This window comes from Lottia gigantea, assembly GCF_000327385.1.
Source record: "Lottia gigantea unplaced genomic scaffold LOTGIsca_64, whole genome shotgun sequence".
Lineage (NCBI taxonomy): Eukaryota > Metazoa > Mollusca > Gastropoda > Lottiidae > Lottia > Lottia gigantea.
The window spans coordinates 123,009-141,535 of record NW_008710179.1 but is presented as its reverse complement, the minus strand read 5'-3'; the positions used below and the strand labels follow the sequence as shown (position 1 = coordinate 141,535).

General features: G+C 32.6%; 3 protein-coding genes across 3 annotated transcripts in view; 2 read left to right on the top strand and 1 right to left on the bottom strand.

Moving 5' to 3' along the window:
* Positions 1-3,249: 3,249 nt before the first annotated feature.
* On the top strand, positions 3,250-3,588 carry LOTGIDRAFT_79004 (hypothetical protein; the record flags this gene model as incomplete). Its single annotated transcript, XM_009064610.1, has 1 exon — positions 3,250-3,588. A coding segment is annotated over one exon (339 nt), but the record flags the coding sequence as incomplete, so codon positions are not given.
* Positions 3,589-3,911: 323 nt separating this feature from the next.
* On the bottom strand, positions 3,912-10,339 carry LOTGIDRAFT_94313 (hypothetical protein; the record flags this gene model as incomplete). The annotated part of the gene is made up of 6 exons (XM_009064624.1): positions 3,912-4,088; positions 7,719-7,899; positions 8,026-8,152; positions 8,493-8,655; positions 8,951-9,125; positions 10,209-10,339. Coding segments are annotated over 6 exons (954 nt in total), but the record flags the coding sequence as incomplete, so codon positions are not given.
* A 6,037-nt stretch (positions 10,340-16,376) lies between these two features.
* Positions 16,377-18,527, top strand: part of LOTGIDRAFT_204531 (hypothetical protein) — a 3,851-nt gene continuing 1,700 nt past the window's right edge. The window contains exons 1-2 of the mRNA XM_009064623.1: positions 16,377-16,416; positions 17,017-17,355. Of these exons, the coding sequence (XP_009062871.1) occupies positions 17,052-17,355 (304 nt within the window). The 5' untranslated portion in view covers positions 16,377-16,416; positions 17,017-17,051. The remainder of the gene's footprint in view (positions 16,417-17,016; positions 17,356-18,527) is intronic.

Sequence of the window (18,527 nt, the reverse complement as noted above, 5' to 3'; positions counted from 1 at the left end):
ACAATAAATGAAATCTGTCTGGTTTGCATTAAGTTCACCGGCTACTCTAAGAACATAGGATTTAGTCTTCTCGTTAAAGCTGTAAAAAATAATTTTGAAAGCCACGCCTAGTCCTCATTTAAACTATTAACAAAGATTTACAGAGATCATACAATTCTTCTACAAATATGGCATCATATTTCCAAAATGATGTATTAAGTAAGCTTTGATCACATATATAAGTTATGCTCAATTCTACAAAAAGAGAAACTTTGCTTCAAAAAGTGAAACAACAAAAAAATATATCTATAAGGTTGGCACAATCTTTAAATTTGTCCATAAAATTACTTAATTAATTACCTAATTAATTAACTACTGCTATATTAAGTATTGAGCAAAAAGTCTAAGTTTTAAAATTTGCAAAACTTCAACAAATGCTTTTTTATTTAACAATAATTGTACACATAAAAACAATCACAACCATTCTCATAGTCCTAATAGCTTTACATAATATATGTACAAGTTTTATTTCTTCCATATTGAATAGTAACTTCAAAGTTAACCAGCAAATATTTAGTACTACAACATAGAGTAACAACAATAAAATTGATTTCAATGGTTGCATTGTTATTTTACAGTTATGACTATGACATAAGTCTAACGGAGATATATCATTCAGAATGCACATCACAGTATCTCCCATATTCCAGACCTGTGGACATACTTTTGCCTATTTCGGGTCAAATGAGATCATTGCAATCTGTTTTGAGATAGAATTAATTCTATGGTAATTGAAACTATACAAATATGCCTCTAAATCAAGTGGACTATCTGCCCATGTACATAAAAAAAACTATGGCTCTAGGCTAGTTGGTTTAAAAATAAAGAATTTGAAATTTAATGACAATGAGAATGGCTAAATTAGGTAATAATATGTACAGTTTAACAGTAATATATTTGGCAAATGTCTATAACAGTAACAAACATGGATTTCCATATCATTCTGATTTTCTTAAGAAAATAATATATTTTCAGCCCTAATTAAGATATTGAATATGAAAACCCACTGAAATCATTTCAGATCTTATAAAGTGTCCAATCTCTAATGCCCCTTCACTATTACAATCCAGTCGAAATAACAATGAAAGTAAAAAGATTTCAATTGATGATCTTTACCATAAGTCTCATATCATAACACAGGAAAACAAGGGGTGGGGAGGCCAGTCCACTCTTAAAGTAACAATTAGTCACTCATTTAGTACCAAAATATTAAAGCTATAATTAGTTCATGATTGATTAATAATTAGATAATGTTATTTTTAATAGAAAATGTAAGCTAAAGGGACAGGGATAACTCTTGTTACTTCATCACAAATTATCAATGATTACAAATTGCATAATGATTAGACATTATTCTCATACCCATTAATTCTTCTCTTGCTGATTATCATAGGTCTAACTCCAAGCCACATGATAGAACAGGCCGATTAAAATGTAGATCTAGATGTTTCATTTAATACTTCAGATTCAGCCAACATAAATCTGATTGATTTGAATAAACATTTTCAAATTGTCTACATGAAATAACATATTAGAGAATACAATGGGAATGAGAGTGGAAGCCTGTCAACAGATGATTTATACAAAAAGTGAGATGAATATTAAATTTCTGACAATAGGTCAATAGTTGACTAGAACCAGAAGTCTAATTATCTCCCCTGGAATCCACTGTTTGTATGAGTAGTCTCTCTTTTATATAATATAGTAATCTGTCTAATTGCCTACAGTTCAGGTTAAAACCATAAAGATTATTGAGGTGCAGAAGGTGTGGTTTTCTCTTTTTTAACAACTTTAGTTGTATTTGTGACTGGTTGTTCAGGAGGAGGGGAAGACACTGGTGTAGATTTATCAACAGGTCTGAAATGAAAAAGAAGGTAACACATCATGCACATGCTAAAAACATTAAAACAAAGGGATGGGTTTAATTCAAAATGTCTTGAATCAGGATTCATCTTGGAGAAGAACCTATGGATTGACATAAAGAACCATTTTCTTACATGAAAAATTGTTTCAACAGAAACATGTCCACATTTACATAGAACATTTAACCTATTATTTCATTAGATAAACTGAAAAGCAATGAATACCACAAACATCAATATATATTATTTCAGCAGTTTAAAAGTAAGATGTTACTTGGCTTAACCAAGCATCAATTATCACACACTATGTTATATTCTCAATTCTCAAACAGTTCACTCTTCTAATAAGCACATGCACATAATTAATAAAATAAAAAATTGATAAAGAGACTTTGGTTCAATCTTTTTAGCTTTATAATGTCCATTAAAATGGAAATAAAGTATCACAAAAATTCATCTATCAACATTCATTCAAACGATGCATGAGCAATTCTTATAAGCTAAGAAACTAATAGGGTTTTGTGGACTTTATTTGAAGGGGAACCTATTTAAAACTGAGCCTCTACCACCTGGTCGAGGTGCAGCTGTTCCTGAAGCAGACTTTGTAGGTTCAGGTTTGGATGGGGTAGGTTCAGGTTTTTCAGCCTCAGTTTTGGGTGCAGCACCTGGCTTAGCAGCAGATGCAGGAGTTGAAGGAGTAGTTGATTTTAAGCCAGCTCCGAAAGAGGAACCACCAACTCTTGCACCAAATGGAGATGGCTTAGGTTCTGCATCAGTTTTGGGTTTCCATCCACCACCTCTTGCACCAAACGGAGATGGTTTTGTCTCTGGTGTTGGTTTTTCGGGTGTTTTAGGACTTGGAGATGGTTTTTCAGCTATCTTGCCAGCAGACTTTGCTTCAGTGGCTGTTGTTGTTTGGGGGGCACTGGCTGTTGTTGAAGTGCCAGGTTTACTAGTTTTGGACAGTGCACCTGCACCAAATGTTCTAGTAGTAGGTGCTGTTGTTGTTGTGGCACCTCCAAATTTAGATGCTACTGATGATGATTTTAAACCGCCAAACTTAGAAGCAGGTTTAGTCTCTTCAACTCCTTTTGATACAGGATCTTCTAACTTTTTACTAGAAGATTCATCAGTCTTTGTAGCTTCATTTGTTTTGGAACCCAGTATTTTGGAAATTGGTTTTGCCTTTGGATCACTTGGTTTTTGGCCAAGAAAGAATTTAGGCTTTGATTCTTCCTTTGGGGCTGCAAATTTGGAGCCAAATTTCGATGCCTTTGTCTTGGGCTCTTCTACTTCAACAGAAGCAGATGGGATGCTAACTGAAGCATCTATAGTAATATTTGCATCAGCAGCCGAATCGACTGCATTATCAGATGAAAGTGTAAAAGTTGCACTATCATCAGCTGCAGGCAAAGTAAAAGATGCACTTTCATCTGCTGCTGGAAGAGTAAAGGATGCACTTTCATCTGCTGCTGGCAGAGTAAAGGACGCACTTTCATCTGTTGCAGGCAGAGTAAAGGATGCACTTTCATCTGCTGCAGGCAGAGTAAAAGATGCACTTTCATCTACTGCTGGTAAGGAAAATGATGCACTTTCATCTGTTGCAGGCAGAGTAAAGGATGCACTTTCATCTGCTGCAGGCAGAGTAAAAGAAGCACTTTCATCTGCAGCTGGTAAGGTAAAAGAGGCACTTTCATCTGTAGATGGTACTGAAACTGATAAATTGTTATCCACAGTTGGCACAGATTCTGTTGTGGTATCAGTTTCCAGGGTTGAAGAAGTTGTTTCAGACAAATGAACAGTAGAATTATCATTAATGACAACTGATGATCCACCAACTTCTCCAACTGATGCTGATGCATGTTCCCCAGTAACATTCTGGGAGTCAGTTCCCACAACATTCTCAATGGCATTAGCTACTATTTCTTGAGCAAAAGTTTCAATTTGACCATCGCTAACTACTCGACTACCATTCTCAGATAACACTTGCCTTGAAGTTGCTGGACTTGGTGATCTGTCTTCAATCTTGCTATCCAACTTTCGTTGAATGTTCTCAAAACTATCAACACCCATATAGTCCATCTGACCACGTTCCCATGCTAATCTTCTATCAGAATCATCAAGGAAGACAACAGAAGGTCCACCAGATTTGATCTGCAGTGAAGCTAATTCTCCAACCAAACCTCCCTAAAAAGACAAAAATATGGCTTTAATATTAGTTTTATGAAAAGATTTCAATAATAAATTAGTTAATTTCATTAGTCACACAGTTGATTATTTTTCATGCTTAACCAAACACAAATTTACATACTGGAAACAATTATTCATTTTTAAATCCACTTTTACAAAATATTGATAGAGCTATTAATGAAAGATTTTAAAAAGCAGTAAGCAAAATTATAGACAATATCAAAGATAATTGGAAACTCGAGGTATTATCTTTCAGTTTTTTTCACATGTATTGGAAAAGTTACTTCAAAAACTATAAGCAGTGTTATATTATTTAGAATTTACATTTATTTAGCAATTTATATCCAGTCCTTTTACAGTTAAAAATGAAATTAAACCCATGCTGGACAGTGAGAGAGGAGAATTTTTTATTTTGATTTAAGAAGTGCTCGCAATGCAATGCAAACGCCTATAAAGAATAATCAGATATAAAAACACTATTACACAATCATCTATTTCAATTCTACATGATCTAATTGATAACTTTATCAAAATGGGTCAATTTCTTAACATATACCCACAACTTAATTAGACGAAAGAAGATATATGTGTATTTATTTCTTTTGATTATTGGAATAATTTGCAAACATTCTGAAGTTGCTGATAAAGTAGGGTTTGCTCACCCTGACACCACTTTGCAACTGAGATCTCCACTCAGTTTTCAAGTAGAATTAGTGCAGTATTTAAGTTATTTAGGAATATTACATCATGTCTATGTTGTAAAGAACTGAGAGATGGTTTAACAAGTAAGAGTAAAGGGTAGTGTGTGAACTTTGAAAATCATTCACTTATCTTGTCTTCTCTATTGCAAGTCAAAATATCAGATGTTCTTACTAGAGATGTGGAAATGCCAACATAAATATCAGTCATGAAGTAGACAATGTAAGTGTAATAGAATGAAAGGTCAAGAGTTGTATTACTAAGGTCAAGGTTGTAGCATTATTGATGTAATACAGACTTCCTACAATCATTATGTAATATAACAAATATGTTAAACAGGCAAAACAGACAATTTGTATGAAATAAAACTTTCTGCCTTGTGTACCTACTTCAACTAACAGTTATGTTCAAGTAGAAATGGGATCATACAACAAAACATAATTTGTTTCATATGTGTAAATCAAACTATTAAAGGGATTTTATGTGTTTCAGAGACATCAAAAATATGTCCAGAGTTAGAAAAAAAGTATCCTTTAGGAGAAAATCATCCCTTTTTTTTAATTGAAATTTTTTTTTCCATATTTTTGGACTATTGCCCTTTAAACTGGCAAAAAGTAACTTAATCTAAGTTCAACTGATGAGTTAAACCTTTACTTTAAACAATACAGTAATATTATTTGTAGCCTGCTCCAGATGTGAACCAATTTTTAAGATATAAAATGGTATAGGAGAGTATAGAGGAATTGAGAGAAAGATTTAACAAAGAACACCAACACCATCACTCAATGTATAACCTAATCTTATCCAATCACCAAAAGACATGAAAGATCTGGAGAGATTCAAAATGAGTCACCAACAGCAAAAATCATTTTAAGGCTAGTTTATTCCTACTTACTTCAACCTGTTATCTTTAATGAATGACTCAAGAGTCAAACATTGACCCAGTAATATGCATGTTGGTGACTCATAGGAGAACCCACTTACCACTTCCTTTGACTCCACAGACCCCAAACTATCAGTGAAAGGTTTACTTGATTGATTTAGTTTGACCTCATCAGCATCAGAAAGATGTTCATCCTCTCCAGAATCTTGTTTTAGACTAGGCTCTAAATCACAAGCATCATAAAGTGATTTTGGAACAGCATCGGGATCAATATGAGAAATTGGTTCCTCTGCATAATGTGTCTCATATAATAGATATGGTTTCTGAGAGTCTGTTATCTCAATAATTTGACTAGGTGTGGCTGAAATCTGATGGGTAGCAAGTTGTTTAGTAGTATCACTAGGTTCACTAATAAAGTTTGAAGAACTACTATGAGATGGTGAATGGGAAGGTGAGCTATCACTACTAGTGTAAGTTATATCATCTAAAGATGGAGGCACGTATGGATACATAATTTGATAAGTAGAAGAACCTTGGTGAGGCGTTGATAATGGAGTCTGTGCTGAGGTGTGTCTTATAAAGGGTGTCTGTAAACAAAGAGAATTAGGACTAAACATAAACACTACCAGTCCAAAATAAACATAATATATTCATCATACATGGCAATATTTCATGCTGAAATATCCATCAGAATCAATCATTACTTCAAGTTTAAAAGATTTCAAAAGATCAAGATCAATGTTTTTAGTAAAAAAGAAAAGAATGTTTTGAAACTTCAACCAATTTATTTCAGTCATTTTGAATGACAGTTGGATGTTTGTCCATGTGGTGAAAATTCATTGAATATAATTGAAGATCAGCCTCTCTGGCTGGCAATCATGACTTTCCAAAAACTGAATTGTCATCTCCTATAAATCAATGCCATGTATGATAAACAGAAATCATGCAAAAATAAAGATAAAAGACAAAAATGGAAAAATTGGGACATTCAACATCTTTATCTTATGTGCTTCAATATGATATGAATTTTGGAGTGCAGTGTTGGTATGTTTCCCACAAAGCTTGATTTGCCAAAGCAAGTACAGAGCATAAAAGAAGTGCTATGCATTTGAACTATGAAACTTTTCTTATTTAACTTATTTTCTGATCATGACGTCTTAAAATTAACAGCAATTCTGGATATAGGACCACATATTAGCACTAAATGTTATTATAGAAATTCCTGTAAGAAATTCTGTATTACTACAAGAGCTACACTATATCCAGTTTTGTTTTTGATAACCCATCCCCGAGGTTATTACTGATTGAAATAGAACTGTTAGTAAATAAAGCAGTAGTGACTAAAATGTATAGTACAGATTGATACTGTAATTTAGAGAGAGTGTACTGTTACATTGTATATCAAGAAATACACTTACCATTTCCACTGACTATTGGAAAAAATAGAATTAGTAAGTCATTAATAATATTCAAATTATAACTCAAATCACTTTCATATTAAAAGACACAATAATCATTCAGCATTCATTATGCACAGGGCAAACACACACATTAAACTCATTGTCATACAAAATACATTCTGATCTATGACACGTTATATTAGGTTTTTGTATAATCTTGAGTCTATCTGATTCCACTCTGATAATTTTGGATTTATTTACAGTAACTAAGATATTTTTCAATAAAATCATGATAGTATAAAATCTGAAAATCTCATTAAAATCTGTTAAAATAAGAAAATATAGTCATCAATTATTTATTTTTTCACTTAATATTCATTTACAATGTACCCTGGCAATATACTAACACCCTGTGATGACATTCTTAACTGGTATGATGAATTGTTTATAGGAGAACAGTATACTATTTTTTGATTCTGAAAAGTGCTATGAATAGCTAAATTGAGCTATATCAACTGGTAAAACAAATATTTAGCATTAACATCAATGTATCAATTAAAAGATATCTTGACTGTAAATATAAGATTTCAAACCAGTAAAAAGCTAAATCAACTATCTCCAAGATTTGAACAAAGTAATACTTACTACAGTAGGATCTAGAGCTGGCTGTACATGTTTAATAAATAAATTCCACCACAGCTGTAAGAAGTTCTGATCATGGCCTGTTCCAGGTAAAAGTTGAACTTGTCCAGTAATCGTATTAAAAGAATGGTGCCATGGTTTGACTTGACCAATAAAATGGACTATTTTTATATCATTTTTAAATCTGAAATGTTAAAAAAATATTTTTTGATTTTTCCCCATCATGTAATCATTTCATTACCTTAATATGAATTCATTCCATCATATTCTGGACAATATTTCTACTTAGCTGGATAATGTTTCTACTTACTGTGTAAAAGCAGGTAAATAACTGTAAAATGCCTGTGATACCACATTATATATGAAAGGTAGATGGCGTGCTATATCTTTGGTAGCCCAATCTCGAAAAAATAAATTCAATAAACCTTGATCACCACCTAAAAAAATCAAAAAGTACAATTTTTTTTAATTATTTCTATTAGCAAAATGCTTAGTAATATTACAAACGATTAGTATAAAATATTTATTTTTGAAGGCACCAAGTCTTTAATTTTTCATATATCGCGGAGACATGAATTTGTGGATTGTTAAGCCCCAACAACTATTTTTCACGAATATGTATTGTCAACAAAATCTACCAAAATTAAGCCCCAACGAATAATAACATTTTCAGAATATGTATTTTTTGATTAACACAAATTCAACGAAAATTGATCATCTATGATTTCATAGCTCTAATTATTAGCATTCAATTGCCAAGTAAAATCAGAAGCTTACCATCAAATGATCCCTGAGCCAGAGCAAAATCTCTGAGTGCAGCATAAGTTTCTTCTGATGGTTTAAAAACAAAAACACCAGAATTAAAACAATCAGGCCAACCAGCATCAGGTGAAGCAGATAATTCTTCTCTATCAAATAATTCATCTACTCCTTGCAATACCTGAAATATCAGTAATTACTAATAAATTAGCTTCTAAACATGTACCAAAATGACTAAGTTTAATGAATTATTACTTAGTGTTATGGATTTATTGGATTATAGAGAGACTCTTATTCAATTTTAAATTTTATGGTCATCCTAAGAGGTAGAATACCTTTAATCACCAGGTAATATCTACATCAGATGGCTCTGGGTATGCCCCATATTTTGAAAGATCAGACTGAAGGGGCCAGAGTAGTTATTGGCCTATGTAAATATAATAGGACACAATTGAATGTAAGGAAATAACAATTACCAATGTATCAGCATCTAAAAACACAGCCTTGTCAAACTGGGTCAATTTCCAACAGTGTAACTTGGTAAATGTACAACTTAAGTCTGGACGACCAAGTAGTGCTAGATTACAGGAATCTCGACTATCCAGTAAATCTACATCATATAATACATCGAAAACTCTTTCTAATTGGTGTCTGTAATAAGTAGAAAATGATGCATAAAACACATGTCCAAAGAACAGCATGACTATTGTATCTTACTGATAATATAGAATTCACAGTATTTCACTGCAAGTTAGAAAACATAGACTTTCATATTTTTATATCAATTGGTCTTCAGAAGATGTAACAAAGCTAATTGAAGTTCAGTTTATTGACAGTTATGTTTTAAAATACCAATAACTCACATAACTTATAGCAGACAATTTGAAGATCTACTTATACAACATTCAAAATCTATTTTCTATTTTTAAGTGATTTTGAACAAAAAATGTCCGTTTGTTACCAAGATAATATTTTTGAAGGATACAATCATAATATTTTGTCAAAATACTTTTTGAAAAGGCAAAATTTTGGATGGTCTAACATTATATTAGCAATTCAATTTCTTAAATTTCTTATATAATAATGAAAAATTATTAAGGTTTCTTGCTTAATTTTCAATTCATCTGTAAATGACAGGCTACAATAAGGATTACCAGTAATCAATGTTTATTAGATGATGTAAGCCTGGTTTATAGAGATAATAATGTTCAACCTTTATACTGTCCTAACAATATAGATAGTATTATATATAGAGAAAGGTAAGAGATAAATACTGTCTATCATCCTGTAATATTATATAAGATAAAGGTCAAAATAAATTTACATGTTCATTATAATGTTAGGACTATGGTTATATTACAATAAATAATTATAATATCACTATTATTATTATTATTATTGTATCATGTTTGCAATAAGCTTATCTAAGCACTTGTAAGAAGACTTACATTACATAGTAATACAGTCTAAATTTTTGCTTTTATCATTTGATTTCAACCTCATGTATCCCTTTTCATAATGAAATCTGACATTTATAAATCTACAATTTACCAAATTTGAACAGTCACATGTGACAATGTGTATATTTTACATGTCGCTATTACCAATGTGACATGATAAATCATTTATGCTATTTTCATTTTGCAGAAGAACCAGACAGTCATACTACCCTTTACAAAAATCAAAATTTCACACATTGTACACAAGATAAACTATGCATAGACTATGCCCTACCTCATAGAAGATGTGACACCATCTGTTAACATAACAACTAATTTTCTGGTTGTTTTGGTCTGCCGTATTGAATTGGCTAAAACTAGACATCCTAATGCATATGTATCATTTGTAGCCAAAGTAACAAAGGCTTCTCTTTCAGCTGAAATATACAAATATTGCAATCATAAGTCTATGTTACAGTACTTCAAATTTGCTATATCAAACAAAAATGCTAATTTTTTTCACATTACTGAAAAAAGATGTGGATGTGCAGTGAGGCAATAATGTACATCATACAAATCATCTATTGTCCATGACTGAGCGTACCTTGATATTATCAAATAAAATAAGTGTTTTAATCAAGTCATAGACTTCACTCAACTGTTTTTTTATAAGGGCCTTCAGCTTGTCAATGATAACTTGAGTAAAGTTTGTTTGATTTACTATAAAAGAAAAGGCCAGTCCATAAATAACGTTATAGCCAATATTCAAATTCTTTTAAATGTTTACATTCATTGCAAGTTGTAGGTACCAGTAGGCAGGTACTATGGCTTGAAATCATATGAGCCTTAATCGAGAATAAAAGTATAGTGTAAATCAGTAACTCATTTTAATAAAACCTATTTAACAAATTCAATTAATATTAAGCTATAAATTGATCAGCTTTGAGATTATTAATGATCTGAAGGTCAGTACAAACACAACAATAGTATGTAAAACATCTATATTATATCTATATATAGGTGTCTGTGCTAAACAACATAACAACATTTTAATGTGTACAATACACAGACCACTACTTACAATTCTTAGGACTAGGAAAACAAGCAAAATTAATTTTTCTTAATAATCTCAGCAAAATTCTCTCCATTTTGGCATTGAAGAATTCTGCTGAGAAAGTCCGATAATGCCGGTATTGGAAAATGACAGGAAGATCATTCTCGATTCCATAAAGGCATGTGAAGGTGAAGGTCATTACAAATCAATAAAAGTCAATGTCATGGAATTTCTTCTCGTTTATACTGGAAATAAGCTGGTAGCTTTAAACCAGTTGTGATTTTTCTTCATAAATTTGCAGATTATGTCAGATACTGCTGCATTCTATTTCTGTGTGACTTTTGATTCATAAATATGATTAATTTGATACAGATTATCATTTAGGCATTAACTGATCATGATTGCAGAAATGGTAATTTGAAAAAGTTTAAGAATATAGATAATTATTTCTTGAACGGAAAAAGGATTCACATTTTAGTACTTCACAAAAACTTTCTGTGCCTAGTGATATTGACTGATGCCAAGGTGAATTATCATTAATCAGAAATATTTGAAAGTCTTGAGCTGGAATTTATTATTGTCTTATTGATTCATGTTGAAATAACAGAAACCTTTCCTGTACATTAGGTAAATTCATACATTTATGTATCAGGGGCATATCTATGAAATACCTGAGGTGGAGTCAGAAAATGGGGTGTCTCCCCTTGCTGGGTAAGGCATGAAGGGTCACAGCCCCTTGAGGCTGGGGGGTCTGCCAAGAGGGCCCCAAGAAGCAAATTTCTGATGGCCTAAGATGATTTTAAATAGTTAGTTAGGGTTTAATTTTCACTTCAAAAATACCTTTCATAGTCCTTAGTTGAGGGCAATGGCTTTATGGTCCTCCCCCTAAATAGGGATGCCAGGGATGACAATTTGTTTGACAATTTACTGCAATCGTGCACAATACTAATACATAGTTAAATCCCACTGAAATATTGTAGTACATTATTATACCCCAAGCATGTAGGTAACACATGCAATGCATTAGTATTTTTATTATGTGTCACTTAAACCTTTTATTGTTTAATAGGTAGACTTTCAATTACAGGAATCATTCTGAGAATAGATTAGAGCTTAGTGCCAGTTAGCGATTTACAACCCACAAGTCACCTTGACATAGATATTAACTGGCACTATCTCAATATAACTCAATACTATATAGTATCACACTTGATGTTAGTGTCTATTATTTTATCAAGGTAGAACTGATGTATTGAATGACACCATGTACTGATCATCTGCTTACAAGATGACAAATTTTAACCAACTTACTCTTTTTTACTCAGCCCTACTTGTATTACTAAATAAATACCACTTGTGGTAAGTTTACTTTTAGCTACCCTTGGCTCACATTAACACATGTGGTGGTAATTTGTAACAAATTGAATGCTTCTACAACTAAGATTGGATAAAACTACTGTCCACTATTGCTTAGACATGTCCACTGGTGAATCCCGATAGCCCATAAGGTCACTAGAAATTTCCCATCCCAAGGCCTGAAAATTTACCAGGGCAACCACAAATAAATGACTCCCATTGATTGGTTTACAAAATAACAAAAAAGCCATAAATATTCCAAGTGCAATTACTTAAATATTATTAATATAATTAACAGAAAACTTTTATTTAATTGTTCAATTTCAATTAATTATCATTCAGTACCACATTAATTACCAATCAAAGCCTACTGTAAAAGTTACAGTTATCGCTCAGCGACATATATGGTAATGAATGACAAAATTCTCTATTCATTACAAAGTCAGATTCAGCATTATGGAAACTGATGAGGATTGTCGAATGATCACCATCATGTAGGTACCAAAACATCTAGCCTTAGCAGAATACTTAATGTCCTAAAACTTGATTCAACTGACTGATTTTCTATAGCCTGAAGTTTCTTAATTTGCTTAGCAGGTTATATAACACCATGATCTGCCAAAATTCTTCTATAAATCATGTATTTAGAATCAGATGGATTCGAAATAAAAAATCAGCAATTTTCTATTATATGGATAGATAGAAAACTGAGTTTTGCTCCGTCTACTAAGTTCATTCTCACAATGTTTGTAATGAGCAGCATGATGCCAATCATGAAAAACGTGTCTAGGAATTTATGCTACAATAGCCATGACATATAACAGGGTGTTTAACTCATTCACCTGAGCTAGCAATAAATGGTTCTGGTAACCACTAATTAGCATAAAATATGTAGTGTACCAAAATGTTCAGCTTCATTTGAAAGCACTGATATTGGATATCTAATTCTGGAAGTTTTCCAATCACCCAATCTTAAACATGATACAAGAAAAAAGAACCCAATCAATCAAGCATAACTTTCTGTCAAAATATATGATTTCTGTTACAGACTTATGCTATAAGATATATTACTATGTGAAATGTATACTATGATAAGCTTAACAACTTAATAAATCCAAATCTTTACACATACAGTGAAAATTCTGTTCTATCTGTAATCCTTTCCAAGTTCCAAGTTTCTTACAGTTAGAATAGAGTATAGATTGGTCTGGGTCTGAAAAAAGGGCGAAGTCCTTGGATTTCCATGACCCACCCTGAATTATGAACGTAAGCATACTTACCCATGATATTGTTCTTCTATTTGAAATGCTGTTGAGATAAGTTTGTACAGTCTTAGCAAAATGTCCTATTATTGCCCCTTTCTGTTACAAGACAGGTATAGTAATGTACCAAATGTCAAAATCCTATATCCCTTATATAAGGTAGAGTACACACTTTTTTATTCACAATGGTTTCAATATGTAAACCATTCACATATCATATTCTATCTAACTAGGCCAAGCAATAATAAATGTGGCTGACATAAAATAGTTAAATAAACAAAGTTATTAGAAAGCAAACACTGTATCATAGGGAGCACCAAATATATAGGTCTAGGTACTAATTACTATCATTGTTTTGACACAACTAATTATCAGCACATTTCAAGGAGAATATAATCAGACATTTATCCTATGATTGATCTGGACAGTAAGTCTCAATTTGTCTCTACAATTATCAGAGGGACCAGTTAGATAACATTCTCTCTGTAACTGTGTTTCAACTGATCGGAAAAGCCAGTTATTAGCTTGCTTTCGTGTGTTTCTTTATTTGGGAACCAATTAGCATGTTCAGCAATAAAGCTACTAGCTTACAGCCAGCTTTAGTAAAAGGAAAGTTGCGTCTTACAGTCATACTTTAGTATCACAAACAGGAATCTTATAGCTAAGCCAATCAGTAATAGTGTTCACAGCTCAACGTCAAAATTTGAGCTTTCAAATCCATGAGTGTCCAGAATTATCCCCGTTTGAATGTTAAAATAATGACAGACGATTCGTCATTTTAAAATACATCTATAGTAATAATGAGTAAAATTCCTAGTTTGAAATGTTTTTGAAGGAATAATGTTATTTTCATACATTTCTAGTACTTCTGAAAACTATTTACATATATTCATGACTTCATTCATGACCTGTCCCTTTAACTATTCTCAGTGAAAACATGGTTATTGGTACTTTTCTGATATTTCACACATTAAAGCTTAAATATTATAAATAATTATGTTGAAAAATGTTTGGCCTTGTATAGTTATGACACCCTGTAAGTCCACTGACTCATTTTGACTCATTCATCCTAAGAGATATTATTCCTTTAAACAGTGAGTGCAGTAAGTAGTAGGTAACTTATCAAGATAAGAGTGTAGAATAAACAATAGAAGGTAAAAATGTAATGTTAGATAATCTGTGATAACGTGTATTGTATCACTCTTAGTCTAACTGGTAAATTTTACCTGGATTAAAAAGAAAGCTTCATTTATTTAGATTCATTTAGCAGCAAATTGTACCTAATCCTACAATGAAGTTAATAACAAACAGGATTCTCTTTTAAACCTTTCACTTACTGAGTCAAATGAACACATGAACTTTTAGATTATTAAGAGTTGATCACAAATATAATTTTGTCTCTATTGTAATCCTACTAGTTTTCTACTGCTGTTCCATTCTAATGACATTAACCTGAACCAATCACAGCATGTCATGTAGGACATGTTTCTTGATTAAAATGATGAATTGTGGTTTGTGGAATAGTGACTGATATATGATTAGCAAGTCAAGACATCTTGAAAAAAGTAATTAATCAAGAGAGATTTCGAACTCAACAGGTATGTATTGATATACAATATAACAGATGGTGTTACAGTACAGTTGTTTATTGAACAGTATATTGAATCAATCTAGAAATAAACATTCCTTTCCTATATCTAGCATCTTGTTTGTATTAATCATAACCTTTCAGTATCAAGTTTTATAACTAATATTAGCTGAGTAATAACTTCTTGTACTGATCCTAAATTCAATATTAGTTGAGTAATTTCTATAACTTCTTGTACTGATCCTAACTTCAATATTAGTTGAGTAATCTCTATAACTTCTTGTACTGATCCTAACTTCAATATTAGTTGAGTAATCTCTATAACTTCTTATTAATGCATCAATAATGCTATCAACCTTTGCATAGAAATATTGAATGATGTGTATATACAGTATAAAAAAGTAAATGTTCCTGTCCAATGCACTTCAAATACCAGGATACATGAATAAATATAAAATCATTCTCTATCAATAACATATGATGATGTCACTTGCCTTTTGTGACAGACTGGAACTTTGACTTGTTGCACTTCTGTTACTATGCATTACATTATTATTCAGAAAACTGCTGCATAGAGCTAGAATTGAGCTTTTTCAGCTAGCTAAGCAAATAATATATCTTTAAGTCAAATTGAAAGTAGAACTATCAAATGAAATATTCCTGAGAAGGATATAAACTAAATATGCACTAGCCTATAAACAACTGACTTGATAATTAGGTCTACTTCTTAGTAACTTTAATAATTTTATTACAAGCACTACAAACAAATTATTTGTAAAAAATAGCAAAATGACACGCCCCTTAATTTCCCGTCAATGAAAATACAACTATTTAATACTTTCACTCGTCAATGACGTGACCTCATCAGTTGCCTTACAAGGAAATCACCAAATTCCACGAAGCACGTTCATGTTCTTGGGTATTTCCCAAAGTCTACCGTATGTCGTTTGTTGAAAATGTATCCGGTGCACCCTTAGGTTTGCTATATTATTACCAGTGACTAACAAAGATGCATAAATGTCTGAACTAAGGATAAATTAAGAAAATTACCTCTCTCCCCCATCTTTCGGTGATTTGACTCCTCTATCTGCACTACGGTGGATAAGATCGACGGAAGTCTACATCAGCCAATCAAATTACAGTTCGTCACGTGGTATAAATTGAAGGATTCCCCAAACAAAATGTCGGCATTCTAATCTGGAGAAAATTCGTCTTCATTTCTTTTATGAATAGTTTTGTACTGGTACGTAAATTATAATGCTGGGTTCAATGTAAACCAATGTGGTTGAGGACATTTTGATTTAGTGAAAAACCTAAGAACGAGCCTATATTCAGAAAGACAATAAAATTCATTTTCAATATTTTTGGTTTCCAATGTATACATATAAATGAGTAACTAACTGGTCTGAAATTCCAATAATATTACAGATATTATACTACTCAATTCATTGCTGATGTAGTAAATTTAAAGGTCCACATCAAAGTATCCGTGGCTAAATTAGAATGGGTCAATACCAAAAATTGATTAAACTTCTGTCTGACTACATTGAGCTCTGAATTTTTTGTCTCATTTCATAAATACCGGTACTCAAAATAAAAATTTTCAATTGTATGCCATTTGTCTTAGAATGCCTTTAGGTCCATAGAAAAATATGGTTCATTGATTTTACATTTAGAGTAGACACACTTTCCTCCTAGAAAATTCATATGGAAATCATTTTTACAATTAATTATTTCTTCAGTGGTTAACATTTGCACCAACCCAAAGGCAATGTAAGACTCTCACTAGTATTTTGTAGTTGGTATTTCAATTCATAGAAAAATTTTATTCTTTCTGTTTCAGACATTTTCGAACATCCAAAAGAATTTTCAGCAAACATGGAGAAAGTTGCAAGAGAATTCACTGAAACCTACGTTCCTAAACCAAACCCTGACAATGTTGAAAATGCTGGTGATTGGGTATCAGAACTGTTTAAACCAACATTTGCTTGTACTGTAGAAGATATATCTACTGGTAAAGATGAAGAGTTTCAGATTGAAAGTAAAATTAAACGGGTCAGAGCGTTTGACCCAGCAGCCATTAAAGAAGTTTATCATAAAGTAAGAATGATGAACATCATGGATGAAGAAATGCAGAAAGTCAAATTAAAACAAATTCCTGGCTCCTCTTTAAACTTAACAGGTAGGCCATTTTCTTTTTCTAGAGGATTGTCCTTTGTAATGAATTTACTTTTTTAGGAAAAATGTTTTTTTTATGGGGAAAAACACAACCACATTTACATTGGTATATTGTAGATGTGATGTATTAGGCCTATGTTGTTGAATATCAAGGCTCGGCTACTCATATGCTCTCGGGATTCTGTCTTCTATAACATCGCCCAACATCTTAGCAGAATCTTGGCACCTTTGGGGAAAACAGCTGACTCATTCATTAAAGACTCAGAAGAATTTGTCACCAAATTGAAAGAACTGCAGATCACAGGGAAGATGTACTCATATGATGTTGTCGACTTATTCACCAATGTCCCATGTAAAGATGTGTTGAGTATCATAAGAGATAAGATATCTAAATTAGAGACCCCTCTTGATACTACACTTACTACAGACAGCATCGTCGATCTCATTCAGATGTGTATGTCCTCTACCTACTTCACATTGGGAGATGAGATCTATGAACAAATCCACGGTCTACCTATGGGAAGCCCCTTGTCACCATTGATTACTGAAATCTATATGACAGCCTTTGAGGAAAAGACCATGGAAACCTCTCCGATCTCACCAATCTGCTGGTTCCGGAAAGTTGATGACACATTTGTCATGCTTAGAGCTGAAGATGACCCATCAGCTCTACTCCAGCATCTTAATGCTCAGCATAAGAGGATCAATTTCACCATGGAAGCAGAAGAAGATGACTCTATACCCTTTCTGGATGTGAGAATTAAGCGGTTAGGCGGTCAGTTGAAGACATGCGTGTATAGGAAACCTACACATACAGATCAGTATGTGAACTACCATTCCAACACCCCTCAACATGTCAAAAGGGCAGCCATCACAGCGCTGGTCAGAAGAGCAAAAAGGATTTGTGACCCAGAATACTTTCAACAAGAATTACAACACATCAAGAAAGTATTCTGCTTGCACAACAACTACCCTCCAGCCTTTGTACATCAAGCTTTTCGATCCGTATTAATGGCAAAACCAACCAACCAACAGCCTAATCCCAACAGACCATCAACCCGCTTAGCTATCCCATTCATCGGAAAGGCATCATACCAAATCAAGAAGATCCTGAAAAAGTCAGTCGGCATTGAAACAGTGTTCTCTGGCAACTCAGGGGATCCTCAGAGTCGACCG